At 39.8% G+C, this 15,077-nt stretch overlaps 1 protein-coding gene across 4 annotated transcripts in view; it reads left to right on the top strand.

Moving 5' to 3' along the window:
• The window catches only part of ACO1 (aconitase 1), a 54,250-nt gene that overhangs the window by 37,852 nt on the left and 1,321 nt on the right, over positions 1 to 15,077 (top strand). For all 4 annotated transcript variants that reach the window (XM_040090119.2, XM_040090117.2, XM_040090116.2 and 1 more), the window contains exons 7-20: positions 519 to 658; positions 1,590 to 1,761; positions 2,200 to 2,300; positions 3,283 to 3,399; positions 4,816 to 4,975; positions 8,204 to 8,339; positions 8,845 to 8,929; positions 9,200 to 9,356; positions 9,890 to 10,014; positions 10,773 to 10,877; positions 11,554 to 11,696; positions 13,141 to 13,288; positions 13,701 to 13,823; positions 14,754 to 14,939. In XM_040090119.2, coding sequence (XP_039946053.1) covers positions 519 to 658; positions 1,590 to 1,761; positions 2,200 to 2,300; positions 3,283 to 3,399; positions 4,816 to 4,975; positions 8,204 to 8,339; positions 8,845 to 8,929; positions 9,200 to 9,356; positions 9,890 to 10,014; positions 10,773 to 10,877; positions 11,554 to 11,696; positions 13,141 to 13,288; positions 13,701 to 13,823; positions 14,754 to 14,939 — 1,898 coding nt within the window. The remainder of the gene's footprint in view (positions 1 to 518; positions 659 to 1,589; positions 1,762 to 2,199; positions 2,301 to 3,282; positions 3,400 to 4,815; positions 4,976 to 8,203; positions 8,340 to 8,844; positions 8,930 to 9,199; positions 9,357 to 9,889; positions 10,015 to 10,772; positions 10,878 to 11,553; positions 11,697 to 13,140; positions 13,289 to 13,700; positions 13,824 to 14,753; positions 14,940 to 15,077) is intronic.

A 15,077-nucleotide genomic window follows, 5' to 3' on the forward strand; every position in this document is an offset into this window, starting at 1 on the left:
TAGTGGACATAAGGGAAGATGCTTCTTTCTGAACAAGTACCTTTTCTGCTAGCATTCTTTAGTAACATTTATTTCTTTCAAAATAACTTCTGAGTTTTTGTTTGGTGACCAACAATCATGGTCTACATATGTTTACTCACAGCACATCATGTTCAGTGCCATGTCAGTAGTTCTTGGTTTGTTGCATTGCATGTTTAAGATGTGAAATAAAACTTTCACATCTGTGATTGTAAAAGCCAAGCATCCGTAGAGTAAGTTACTTAGATTCACCTAATATCCCAGCTAATGGCTTGGGAACAAGGATGAAAATATGAAACAAAATGAAATTAAAAAGCCCAACCTTGCAGGAACAGCAGCAAGGTGAGGGGTGCCTCTTAGCAGAACACTCAGTCTGTCTGCTTTTGCTCCTATTTCACACCTTAAATAGAGTATGCATCAGGCAGTTGACTTCAGGTGTTTATTTCTGACATGTGAGTATCTTTCTGAATACTTGCATTGTACTTTTCTGCTGTGTGCAGGTGTGGGTGGCATTGAAGCAGAAGCAGTGATGTTGGGACAGCCGATCAGCATGGTGCTTCCTGAGGTGGTTGGCTATAAGCTGATAGGAAACCCTCAGCCACTGGTAACATCCACTGACATTGTGCTCACCATTACCAAGGTAAATTACCAAGATTTGATATTTTTCCATTACTGCTGAGAGGTAAACACATTCTGTAGGACAGAGCCGCTGTACAGAATGTTTAAGAACCCTGTGGGTGATTTCAGGTAGTAATTTTGAACTTTTAAAAAGCTTCATCACTGTCTGTGGATTGGAATCAGCTCATTAAGGACAATTGTCTAGGCAAACCTGTTTCCACACAAAATATATGTTGGGATATTTTGGAATTCAGTAATGTTTTGGAGTAACAGTGCTTTTTTGTCTACCTCAAAAAAACCTTGACAACTTGGTTTTGAAGTCACCTCTTATAATAAGGCATTATAAAAGCTGGAAACCAGACAGTGTTTTCTTTCATGGGCAGGCGTTTGACTCATAATATGTTTACTCACTCTGCGCACTGTCACTGAATTAAAGAGTATTACTGGGTCAGCATTAGTGTTGTTGGAAGTCAGAAATCTGATACAGAAGTTCATCATGGAATGCTGTCTACAGAGAGATCTTCAAATAGGGAAAGCCAACATTTTTTTCATTATTTTATTCAGATGTTGCATGTGTTCAGTTTGATTCATGTACTTGTGCAGTTGGTTCTGTTTTTCTGTCTTCTTGGGTTTGCTGTCTGAAGACTCCCCACACAGTTCTCCTCCTCTTAGAACACCATGTTGAGAAAAATAACAATTGAAAGATAGTCTAGTTTAAATGAAAGGAAGAGTAAGTTTTAGAAGAAATATGGTTCTATGTTGTGCCTTACAGTTGAAACTTTACATCTCTGTGTCCTCATCTTCATGATTTAGTTTAGCAAAAGCTTCCTGGTTTCAAATTGCTGTAGAAATTTTCAAAAGAGGTTTCTCTGAGTCAAAAGCTGGATTTCATAACTGACATGCTCATGTCATTTGACACATAACAATGACACAGGCACTTAATTTTACAACAGCATCTTCGCCAAGTTGGAGTCGTGGGTAAATTTGTGGAGTTTTTTGGTCCTGGTGTTGCCCAGCTGTCAATTGCTGACCGAGCCACCATTGCCAACATGTGTCCAGAGTACGGAGCAACAGCTGCCTATTTTCCAGTGGATGATACTAGCATTGGATACCTGATACAAACTGGTGAGTATAAGAAGAGACCATAAGTTGAGGGGTAATTGAGAGGACTCCAGATCCATATGACATTAACAGTGGGATTGAATCAGGTGAACCTTTCTGAGCTTTGATTCATTTTTTAATTGATACTTGCTTATTGAGGCTGATTTTTGTACTTACAATCCTTATTTAGGAAGAGCTGAGTGTTAGACTTTTGGCAGCCTGCCAAAAATCTGAACCTAGATTGTCCAAATGACAGAAATAGGAACTTAAGATTTTGTTCTGCAAAAGCCACTAGGTCTGCTCAATTGGTTTGTTTTTAGTCAATCTCTAATATTTGTCTTGAAAAGGTCTTGTAGTGCTATTGACAGTGTACTTGTTATGTGCTTTTTCTTGTTCTGGTCAGGTGGTGGTTCCTCCATTTCACTTGCATTTTGGTTTTATTGTATCTGACTTTCACTTTAGGCCGCAACACAGAGAAGGTTATGTGCACAAAAAGGTATCTTGAAGCAGTGGGAATGCTAAGAGATTTCAAGAACTCCTCTCAGGATCCAGACTTCACACAGGTTAGAAACTACTCTGTCTTCTCTGACTCATTGCTTTACGCCTTGTCCTATTTTATTGTGATTGTCTGTTTTTCACAGAAACTAAGCAATAGTCAGGGGATTCCTTGTCCTTTGGTTTGGTCTGCGCAGCTGTCTTATTTTAAGTGGAATGAGTCAGGTGGCTCTTCAGGTGTGAAAACTTGGATGTAGATATAGTCTGGCTCTCAACTGACCTCTAGCTGGTGCAGATTCTGCAGTTTGTTCCATGGAGCTTTGAGAAGTCCTTCCAGACTCTGAAGAATACTCTGAAGTGTAGCTATGGAGATAATGTGGATGTTGTGTGTGTAAGCCTTGTTTGCAGTTTTACTCTTTTTCTGTCCAGCCAGTTATTTTGCTCTGTGAATCAGGACCCTTAGAAGCCCTGCGTAGTAACCACAGAGCACAAAAATAACTTTCTGTGCAAGAAAATAAAGATCTTACTCTGTGTCTGGGAAACTCAAGAATATTCCTGGTTTTCTCTACCGTAAAATTTTATCTTGTGACTTGTGTTTGGGTCTGCATGATTATTCAAAAATCTTAGTAGACTTGGAAGGAACTAGCACATGAAGAAAACAAAGTTGGAAAATGGGTGAGGAATAGATTAATGGTCTACTTTGGTTTGTATCAGTACCAGTATTTCTTCACATTGTTTTTTAACCTGCTTCTGGCATGTGAAAAGACAAATTAAAAAATAATTTATAATGTTTAGATGCTTTAGTTACATTGGGTATTTCAGTAACTTTAATACTTTTGATAGCCATACCTGTGTGCAGGCAGCATCTAAAATTTGAAGTGTCCCTCTTCTTCTGATCTTCTCATTCTCATGTGTCATTAATAATTTCTGCAAATAAAGATGTGCAGACTTAGCGTTGATTCAGTGGCAGAGGTAAGCATACCTGTGGCTTACCTGGCTTCAACCTTTCAGGCAGTGCCCAACCACTCTCTGTTTATCTTATTTGAACAGGTTGTTGAGTTGGATCTCCATACTGTTGTGCCTTGCTGCAGCGGACCAAAAAGACCTCAGGACAAAGTTGCCGTGTCAGATATGAAGAAGGACTTTGAGACTTGTCTGGGAGCCAAGGTGGGGGCTGGAAATTTTTGGGCAAGCAAATTAACACATGCTTCTAAAAGCTTCTGGTGTTCAGGAACTACACTCTCGGGTTGTGTGCTGGTTTTTGCCTACTGAAAAATAAATGAGAATATTTGACTGCAGTTTTGAAGGTGACAGAAGTAATAGGTAGTTTAAAATTGAAATGTTGCTTCTCTTGCATGAAAATGTTTGTGTCTTACTGGTATAATATTTCTTTCTGATCTTAGGCCTAACATGATATTTACATAGACTAGAGATTTCTGAACTCTGCCACAACAGGGGTTGTTAATAGAGGGGACAAAATACCTACTGCACTGAGTTCTGAGATAACTACCCAACTCTTCAGCTCTCCAAGCGTTTCAAGCACGTTGTGCCCTGAATCCACAATGTGGATTTTCAGGACTAGATTATGTACTAAGACTATGTGCAATTAGGAATCTCTAATATACAGGAGTAAGAAGCATCTGAGAAATTTGAAGGAGGATATATTCATGCAGGAAGAAGACACAAATATATGATGCTGCAAAGGCTGTCTGTTTGTCCTAGTTTAGGGCAAATTTGGGAGAAAGCCTCTGAATGGGGTCTCTCTGGGGAGCAAACCAAATGGCTCCTCCGCCCCCAATTGGTGTGGGAAAGAACTTCCTCAGAGAAAAGTGGAAAAAACTATTTTACTTAACAAACAAAGTGCATACAAGTATAAGGAATGAATAATATGAAACAATAAAACCTCTCATTCTGGAGTGAGATGGCAAATTGAGAAAGTCCTTGCCGTGGGTGTAGCTCGGCTCTCTCTCAGTCTCTCCTCAGTCCCAGTCCCTCTGGTGCTGCTGGAAAATGCCGAGGTCCAGGCCCCGGTGGGCCGCAGGTGCAGCCCCCAGTGCTCCCCTGGGTTTTCAGTCCAGAGCAGGTTTAAACAGTTCCAAGAAAAAGGGAAAAAAACAGTCCAGGGAACTTCTCTGCCCTAGCTAGCTGAAACTAACTAAAAGCAAAACAAGATCTCTGTCCTGCAGTCTCTCCAAGCCTCCACCGAACACCCCATCCGCAGCAGAATGTGGAGGAGTCAGGCAGTTTTCTCAAAACAAACTCCGCGCTTCTCCTTGCTCTTAGAACCAGTCTTAAAGGCACAGAACTTAATACACAGCACAAACAAAACAGACGAGTGGGGATACAAGCATCATAAAGTTACCCTAGGACAGTGTTTTACCAGTAAACAGAGAAGAAGAGAAACTCTGGAAAAAAAAAAGATGTCCACCGTTTTGGTTGACCAGAAATGCAAGCCTTCACCATCAAGCATAGGCATGGATGTGACTAACAGATGCTTCTCATGGGTGATAAAACAGCCCATACTAATGTTCAGTCAAAATGTTTATGTTAACCACTCCTTTTTATTCTTTTTTTCTCCTACAGCAAGGATTCAAGGGATTCCAAATTGCCCCAGACCGACACAACAGCATAGTCAAGTTTAATTTTGAGGGCCATGACTTTGAGCTTGCTCATGGTTCAGTAGTGATTGCTGCCATTACAAGCTGCACAAACACCAGTAATCCCTCAGTTATGCTGGGTGCAGGTAAGCTGATTTGCCTAATGTGCAGTAGTTTTTCTATCGCTCTGGATGTGTGTCCTAAAGACAACAACAGCACTGTAATTCAATGTGTACAGTGCTGGTTTTATCATTTGGAGTGCTAAAACTGAGCTTAGTTTCTAAAGGTAGCAGAGGGACTTGTGGAAGCTAGAAATGTAAGCTGGCAAAAATTTATTCTTCCTGCACTGTCTTTTCTACAAGGCAACTAGAACTTAGTTAAGCAACACTTTTGACACTTTTCCAAATGCACAGAAGCTGATATGTATAGCTAAGAAGGGGCTGTTGAAAGTCAAACCCAGAAGAGCGACAGTGAAGAATGGTCTTCTGGGGCAAGTCTGAAGGTGCTCTGATCTGTCAGCAGAGTGAAACACACACATTTAGCTAGAGTTTGCCCTCTAAAGTTTTCACAAGGGTCTGGTGGCATGGTAGGTGAGAGTAGAGGAAGCAAATAATATTCTCTAGAATTTCCAGCTTTCAGAGCCTTTTCATTTGCATCTTAACTGCACCCAAGAGGGGGCCAGAGGAAAGCTTGGTATGTACCTCTACAGAACAGTTAGTCTGACTTGGTTGTGTAAAATTTCAGGTCAGGAGATTGTTCATTTTTAACATGACTAGTCTGGGCAAAAAATTTGTCATTCCTAGTATGTGTGCTTCTGGCAACAAAATAGTAATGAAGAGTGTCAGCTCAAAGGCTTCAGTCTATACTGGACAAGTCTGGCCCAGTTTCCCAGGTGCTTGGCTTTACATGTTTACGTATTTCTTTTCTCTCCTCTGCAAACATACATAGACGGTATCTGTCACTGTAGGATCACCACTGCATTTCTAGCCTGTCAGACTGTTCATGTGATGCAGACTTTATTCCTGCAAAGGTCAGAAGGGATGTTGCAATGGGCAGTATAAAGGCCCTTCACCAGGGACAATTAGTTCCTGGTTAAGGTAATATAATTTGTGTCTGTTCCTTTGTGCTGCTGGGAAGCTTTTCGGTTCTTGTATGGCCACCAGACAGGCCAACAGGTGTAAACAGGTTGCCATCAGTCTCTGTCAACAGCCACTTTTGTTTGCCTTTTTGATGTGATATTGATCACCTGTTTTTAGACTAGCATCTCTCTATGCGTACTTTAAATACCAGCAGTTCACCCTGCTCCTTGGCCAAAGGTGCTTTAAACTCTAGCAACAGGTTCAAAGTCCATCGTAAACTAAGATATGGGGCAAAGGAATGGTCTGCACATTTTCTTACAACTTTGAGAGGAATAGAATTGAACAAAGCATCCCAATCCACTTGCCCCTAACAGGACAGCCAAAGCATCATACCTCCTTCCTTGGGTCCATTCAGCATTGTCACAGAAACAGAGCTGTATTTCTTTCTTCCAAGGATCAAGAAGTAGGTTTTCTCCAGGCAGACTGTTTGCCTTTTCTATTCCCTTAGTTCTAGGTAGGTGTATACCTCAGTTGTGCCTGCTGAGGATGGTTTCCACTAGTGTTTGGCTCCCAGGTTAATTACATGCATTTTTACCCTTCCATGAGTCATTAGGGATACTGATCTTTCAACCCTCTTGGCTTAATAGCTCTGTGAGTATAGAAGTGTAGAATGCCCTGCAGATACAAATAAAGTTGGTACTTTGAGTGCATTCTGTACTGTGTTATGTACAGCACCCTGAGAAAGTAGTCCTAAAGATCTTGGTGTATGTACTCAGATTTAGTGGCTATTCTCACCGTTGCTGCCTTTTCTGTACAGTAGCATTTATGTTTTGACCTTGACAAGGAAGGAAAAATTCTGCCAGTCTGTGATAACTATTGGTAAACAGCGGTGTTGAGAACCTCTGAGGTGTCCAAAAGAAACACAATGATTTGGCTTTCAGGATGAGATTTCAGATGAAAGTAAATAAACATACAGTGTTCCCAATAAGTAACCAAGGTGAAAAAATCCAGGATATGGAGCAGTTGTTTCAAATTACTGCTATACATCCTGTGCACTAAGCAGGGGCTGTGTGTCTGTGGGGATAGTGGGTGTGTGCTGTAGGAACTTTGACAGCCTAATATGACTTTAAAAAGGTAGATTAGGCTGTCAAAGGTTGCTCAGAGGAACTGAAGTTCTGGCATTTCTTGCCAGCTTTGAGAGTTTGACTATGCTGTCTTTTCAGAACCGGTTTGAGCAGCAAGACAGAAGCCAACACTGTCAAACAGGCTATCAAACCCTCAGTTCCTAAGATGACTATTTGTTCATGGTCTCATTTGCAGAAGTATCCAAGAGCTCCAGTTTCTGCAGATTCTTCTAGTAGCTGAGGAACCTCAGCAATTTCAGGAATAGGACACCTTCTTTAAATTCATGTGTGCAGGCCATCTCACACAACACTTTAAAGTGTCATAGGCCAGGTCATGTCTAACAGAGCTGCCAGAGAGCTGGCAAAGACAAAAGTTTGATGACATCTTCCTGTTGGAGATCATGTTGGATCAAAGCATAGCTTATGTTTATTTTCTTATCTAAATTAATGTCATATGTGGGGGGGGGGAAATGCAGCATGGAAATGTGAAGTTTTGCATGGTTTACTATGCTGCTTCTTTTATGTTCATCCTGGAAAAGAACTGTAGAGAATTTGTTTTCTGAGCGTTCATCTCTGTATGGACAGTTCGTTTCAAAGGGGAGAATTTGGGATAAATGTGTGTCTAGTAACATGTTCCTCTGAAATATCTCTATGCATATTACAAATCCAGGATTGGTAAAACAGCACTTACGCAACAAGCTGTGGATTGTGAGATGGCTAATTTGTGGCAAGGGCCAGCGATGGTGCTCTCATAGCCGCCTGCTCCTGAGGGCAGCAAGTCCTATGTTGGCAGTTGTTTCTTCTCTGGGTTACTAGACCACGGTAGTCAGGAACTTAGCAGTTCTTCATTGCATTGTTTTGTGAGGCATTTGTCTTACAAGTAGTATTCTGAAATTTTGAATGTCTACTCGCTGCCCCAGTGAGTGCATTTATTGAATGCAACTTCCATCAACTTTCTAGTGGAACAGAAATTGCTGGCTGGATCTGCAGTTCAACAGAGCACTTGTCCTCCAGCTGGTTATCGTGAAATCAGTGCTGTTGGCTCACTGGACCGTTTCATTGCTGGTGCCTTTTCTGTTCCCACTTATGTAATGATACTTCTCTTAACATGCTTATTCACCAAATTGTCTCACTTCCAGGAAAATCTGCAATTATCCTCTGTATTTTTCAGGATTGCTTGCTAAGAAAGCAGTTGAAGCTGGTTTGACAGTGAAGCCATACATTAAAACTAGCCTGTCCCCAGGAAGCGGGGTCGTCACTTACTATCTGAGGGAGAGTGGAGTAATGCATTACCTTTCTCAACTGGGGTAGGAGTGATTTTCTTACTGTTTTCCTATGGCTGCTTAACTAAAAAGCATTATCAACAAGTGATGCAATAGAATAACTATTTCTCCGTACAGCTTAAAAGATATTGTAGGTACCTTATGGTGTGATCCTGCCTGAGTGAACACATTGCTGTTGTGCTGGCTGGCTTTGTGTCAGTGATGAAGGCCTGCTGTAACTTATTGAAGACTTAGGTTCTTAAGCAGGAGAATGAGTTCTTTTCAAAACTAATTGTTTTGAAACAGCATAAATCACACTATATTGTTGTTCCTCTTGCTAGGTAACACATTTCCCATTCTGTTTGCATGGACAGTCACTGCAGTGGTAAAAATAGGGTATTTAAAAAATGTTTAAAAAATGCTGTTTTCAGCAGCATTTGATTTGTTGAAGCAGTACTTCTCCTGAAAGTAACCATTGCCAGCTGCTGAGTGTTAAATGTCTTGCTCCAAGGTAGCTTTTTGTTCACCATTACTTTTGTGATTTGTATAGGTTTGATGTGGTGGGTTATGGCTGTATGACATGTATTGGCAATAGTGGACCCCTACCGGAGTCTGTTGTTGAGGCTATTACACAGGTATGCAGTTTTTCCTGTGCAGCTCGTTTATGTAAGCTGTTCTCTACTGTGTGCCGTTCTGAGTTGTATTATGCTGTGTGTTGACTCTTCTCAGCTCTGTATAAAATAAATTCAGTCTATATTCTGTTTCTGTGGGAAATGTTTTGGGATTGTTCAGACAGTTCTGTGATTGGTCATTGCTGTTGCAGTGCAGTGAGATTCTGCAGACTTGCAGTGTGTGTGGATTCTGCAAGCACCTGACCTATCTTTATCTCAAACTCCATCTTACAGGGAGACATTGTGGCAGTGGGGGTGTTGTCTGGCAATAGGAATTTTGAAGGCCGTGTCCATCCCAACACTCGTGCTAACTACCTGGCCTCCCCGCCGCTGGTGATAGCCTATGCAATTGCAGGGACCATCCGGATCGACTTTGAGAAAGAGCCTTTAGGTAAGACAGTGTTGGGATGCTTCTTTTCACAGCTTACAAACTAAATTCTTTGGAATTAAGCACTTCAGAAACATTTGTCCTAGGGAAGTGCTCTATAATAATAAGTACTTCTGGGAGACACATTATACAATTGTTAAGAGTCAGAGCAACAAGGAGTCAGTATGGTGGAGAAAGAATAAAGCTCAGGTTTGGCTTCCCCCTAATTCCACTGGGTTGTATTTTTGGTTATATCTTGGTGATAGTCTTTCAAGAGCCAACGAGGTAGTAGATTTTCTTTGTGCAGGTGGCCTTCTAAGATCCTTTCCAGCATAAATGGTCCTATAAATTATTCTGGAAGGCCATTGGAAGTCACAAAAGAAGGGTTATGTTAAGGTATTATCAAGTTTGTGACACACTTTTCTGTCTTGTAAGTGAAATAAAGTGTGTCTTGTGAGTGTTACAAGGAACATACAGCCAGAGAACACAGTGGTAAACTCTCCTTTCTTCTTGATGAAAAATTTATGCAACAAAATTGACAATACTATTTTATACAGGAATAAATGCTTCGGGGAAGAAGATTTTTCTGAAAGATATCTGGCCAACAAGAAATGAGATTCAGGCTGTTGAGCGTCAATTTGTTATTCCTGGGATGTTCAAGGAGGTCTATGAAAAAATAGAGGTGAATTAATCCTCTTGGCAGTAGTTTGATTGATGTACTATGCTATTCTGAAGATATTAAATAAGATGATTGTGACAATAGAATGGACCTTTTCCATCTCTAGGTTTTGCTGTTGTTCTGACAGATATTCAAATGAAGGTTTTTTTTAAAAAAGCATCTGGATAATTAATTCATTCTTTAAGACAGTTATATTTTGAAAATTGCTCCTTATGATATTTTTAATGTAACATATAGATGATGTGTTTTCAACAGCCATCCCCAGCTCCTACTAGAAGGTGGAATATTCCATCTTCAGAGATGCTTGTTTTTTTTTTCAGCTGACATAAAATTCATTTGCATTAACTAATAGGATTGATATCAGAACTTGGTAATGTCTTCCTGTAAATCTTTCACAAGTATTGGAACAAAGTATTCCTATGGTTTTTATGTTAGGAAGGCTTCTTAACATTACTTAAAAATACTATAGAGAATTATAAAGCGTTACCTATGTACATTATTCTGATAGATTATTTGCAAAAAACAGGATGAATGCCGCCTCTTTTGCAATGAAGTGAGGATTTTCCTAAATCTTTTAATAGATAGAATCATTAAAAAACCACCCCCAAACGTAAAGTAGATTATGTGCATTTTCCAAACTGCTCTAAGAAATACATAAGGCATTTGCTAAAGTCAAATCTGTAATTTTACCTATATTTTGAAGTAATTATGTTGCTTCTGAAAACTTAGAAATCAATGAAAGGATTTTGTGTGTTTTTCAGACAGTAAACAAAGCTTGGAATGCCTTAGATGCTCCTTCAGATAAACTGTATACTTGGAATCCCAAGTCTACTTATATCAAGTCTCCTCCTTTCTTTGATGGGCTGGTATGTAGGTGCTTTCTCTTTGAATCAATCCAAAGTGTGTGGTGATGTTGACTCATATTGAAAGTGAAGCAAAGCCACTTCGAGGGGCCTGAGAGGATTCATAAAAGCCTATTGATGCCTTGGTTCTTAAGTGTTAGAATTGTGATATTGTGTTCATTTTAAAACAAAGGCATGAGTGAATCTCAAAATTATAAGGATTCCCTTTCACTTTAGGGGTCTTGAAAAGTCTCCTTTTCCTTTTAAGTTGTAATAATTCTAAATAGTCACAAAGCAAGAGAAGAAAAAGAACAGGAAATGAAATGCACTGTTCTGCCTGCTTGCATGTTGCACCAATTAGTTCAGTGTTTGGATCGCTGATTCAGAGCCATTTAAAAGTAAAAGGAGATTTTAATGCATGCACGTGTCTAGGAATCCTCAGTTTTCATGCATGTATCGCAGGAAGCCTTGGCTGATTTTTTTTGTCTCCTCTTTTTTTTTCATGCATGAACCTGCTGGCAGACAGCCAGGGCATCATATTTGTTCAGGAACATAAACATTTGTAAGAGTATTGGGTTTTTTCTTTCTCCTAACTTATATAAAAAGGGAGACTTTATTTTGCAATTTGCACTTTTTTGAGAAAGATAAAGGAATTATTTTTCATACATTAATTGTTTTGTTTGTATTTATGATGGCTTAGACTTTGACTCTTCAGACCCCAAAAACAATAGAAGATGCTTATGTCCTCTTGAGTTTTGGGGATTCTGTGACAACTGACCACATATCTCCAGCTGGGAACATTGCAAGAAATAGTCCTGCAGCCCGTTACTTGACCAGCAGAGGGTAAGCTGCTGTTCTTCTTGTTCTTGTCATATATTGGGAAGAAAAACAGACCACAACTGTTATACCATGTTACAGGCACGTATACGTTCTGTCTGGTCACATACACTTGTACACCTTGACAGCTGCCTGGACAACATATATATTAAGAAAGAAAAGCATTTCGCTTTCTGCTGCTTCAGCAGCTCTCACTAAAGAAGTAAGAAGTAGAATAGAGTGTGTACATCTGTTATCACTGTAGAGCTAAAGATCTTTTTATGGAAACAGGGGAAGAAGATGGCTTACTGCAAAAACTAGCCTGTACATTTATTCATAAATAAGGGAATCAAGATTTGTCACCCTGTCAAAGCAAAATTACCATTTTCCTTAGTGCCAAAAATAGATTTTGTATTACTTTCTTCTAGCATGTTCAGCTATTTCACATATCTAGGCTCTTAGGCACTACAGAACATACAGAAGTTTAGGTTTCAGTGCAGCTGCAATAACTACTGTGATTGGAGTCCAAACTCCTGTAAAATATTCATCTTTTTCTGTGGCCAGTATGTAACTTTAGTACTTGGAGTTCACCTTAAGGCAAGACTTGGACTTACCAAGTTGACCTGTTCAGACTTCACAGGTAACGTAAAGCTTTTCTTCTCTGATTTAGCATTTCTTACAACTTTGGTGGTGTTTTGAGCAACAGCACTGACTTAAAAAAAAGTCCTAACTCACTAGACCTAAAAATTTTGGCAAGAGAATGGATTAAAACAGTGTGATATACTGAAAACCAGCTCCTCTGGACTCTCTGACCCCCTGCTATCAGTTACTTGGAAACCTAAGTAGTTCTACATGCATTACAAAACAGATTTATGTCATAGCTGTGGTTTGGATGTAGCCCAATGCAAACTGTCTAATTTTCTATCACATTCCAGTGCATTTTTTGTTTGCTGGTTAGGCTGGAGTGTCCCTTCATTCTCATATTTCTGTTTGCAAGTGAAATTTTTCTTCTGTAGTTCTAACTTCCATCAGATTCTTGCTGCCTTTTAGATATTTAGCACAGTGCTCTGCCTTTGTCTAGATGTTATAGTAGTATAAATAATGAGGATCTTCAGGCACCAGATATAAAGAAAAAAATTGTGTTGCATCTGCTGTCTCAATGTAAATTACATCCTTGCACCACTGTCAGATACTATTTCTAGGACAAGAGTAGAGAAAATTATGGAAGATACTTTTTCTGACCAAACTGTAGCTATTTGTAAATTACTTTTCTTTTCCTTCAAAATATCACAAAGGAGAAGTATTGGCTAATTGGATGCATCTGCCAGGATGGGAACTACATGCATACATACCTGCCTTGGAAACACCAGTTTATTACTCTATTTTTTTTAGAAAGAGAATGGATTTTTTTGGAGCAGAGTGCTTTTAGTCTAAAACCAACACTGTTTCTGTTCTTCTTTTCACTTAATAGCTTGACTCCTCGAGAGTTCAATTCTTACGGCTCCCGCAGAGGGAATGATGCTGTCATGGCCAGAGGAACATTTGCAAACATTCGCTTGGTCAACAAGTTTATTGATAAACAAGGACCTCAGACGATCCATTTCCCTTCTGGGGAAATTGTAAGTACACACGCTGCTCCAAACTGTGGCTCACTGACAACAGAGTGAATTGGTGCTGGCTTTCCTTCTTACTGCCTTAGCTTCTTCAGTACCTTTTAAGTAAAGCTAATTGTGTGGGCAGGAGCTGACTCAGGGAAGCAGTCACATGCACCTAAGCAATGTGATTCTTTCAGGTATATCAGTGGAAAGTGTAATCACTGTAGAAGTACCAGTGAAAGGAAGGTGCAGGCTTGCATTGGGAGTGAGATCAGACTAGCCACAAAGTGCTGTATGGTCAATATCCTTAGAGTACTGCTTGGTGGAAGCTGTGGGCTTCAATTGTTTATGTGGAGACATTTTTTTTTCCTCCTTTCCCTGGAACTGTGCTTCCACCTGTAAAACGTTTACAAGGTGTTTGGCATTTTTATTCCAGCTGGATGTGTTTGATGCTGCAGAAAGATACAAGCAGGCTGGCCATCCTCTGATTGTGCTGGCTGGGAAGGAATATGGTGCAGGAAGTTCCAGAGACTGGGCTGCTAAAGGACCCTTCCTCTTGGTGAGTCACTACAGTAAACTAGGAGGACAGTATTAACCATGCATTAATTTATCAGTAAGACTAGCTTATGACCAAATCCTGGGTAGCTCATTCTCACTTTTGGTAGCAAGAGCTAATTTGAAATCTCAGCTGCCTCCAAGAGCCACAGTAGTGTTGCAAAAGCTATTTAATATTAATAGATCTTGTTCTCACTGGAAGGCTTGACTGATCATCTAGAAATCCACAAGGCCACACTAGAAAGGCCAATTTCTTTACTTCCACTTTCCATAACCCTGGAAACCGTAGGTCTGCTTTCAGCAGCATCCTTAAGCTCTCTTGGCAAGGAAACTAGAAAGTGTAAGAGAAGAGTGTCAGTGAAAATTAAATTTAGTGTGGCTTCACCATGGGACCCAAATAGAGATTCACATACAGTGAAGTACCTGTTTCTTTCTTTGTCTAGTCTTACACTGTTTACAGCAAGAACTCTGACTCAAACTTTCTTGCATAATTAGAAGTTTTATGAGAGTTGGTGTTTAAGTTCATCTAGGTTTTTGGAGGTTTTTTTCTGGTAATGAGTTTTGTGTTAAATGTATTAACATGTAAAATTTTCAAAATTAATTGAACTACAAGCTGGTGCTTATAGGAAGCCAACACTGAATTAGGAAGAGTTATAAAAATGACTAGTGGTGCTCTGCATAAGGCATGTTAAAGTAGATTCAGGATTCCTGAGAAAACACGTTACTTTTTTGAGTCAGGCTTCTTTTACAGAGGTCTGAAAGGGAATGTACAACCAAGTCATCCTGGACAATTTACTGTCAGACAGACCTGCTGACTCTACCAGTAGCTGGTAAATGAAATGGAGTGGACCACAAACAAATCAATTTTCTTCTTGTGAGTATAGAAATACTGTTCTGAACTATGAAATAACACAACCTGTTGTGTATTTCCCAGGGTGTCAAGGCTGTGCTTGCTGAAAGCTATGAGAGAATTCATCGAAGCAACCTAGTAGGAATGGGAGTGATTCCTCTGCAGTATTTACCTGGAGAGGATGCAGGAACTTTAGGACTCACTGGACGGGAGCGTTACACCATTATCATTCCTGAAAAACTGAAACCACAGATGAATGTCCAGATTAAGGTATGAGACACCTAAGAGCTGAATTTTTTGAATCACTGTAATTTTACTCAAAATTAATTTTCTTTCCAAAACATATGCTGTGTCATATAGCAGTCAGATTATCTTGAAATAGGGAGAAGAATTGAGATGGTAAAGGAG

Source organism: Hirundo rustica, chromosome Z (assembly GCF_015227805.2).
Source record: "Hirundo rustica isolate bHirRus1 chromosome Z, bHirRus1.pri.v3, whole genome shotgun sequence".
NCBI lineage: Eukaryota > Metazoa > Chordata > Aves > Passeriformes > Hirundinidae > Hirundo > Hirundo rustica.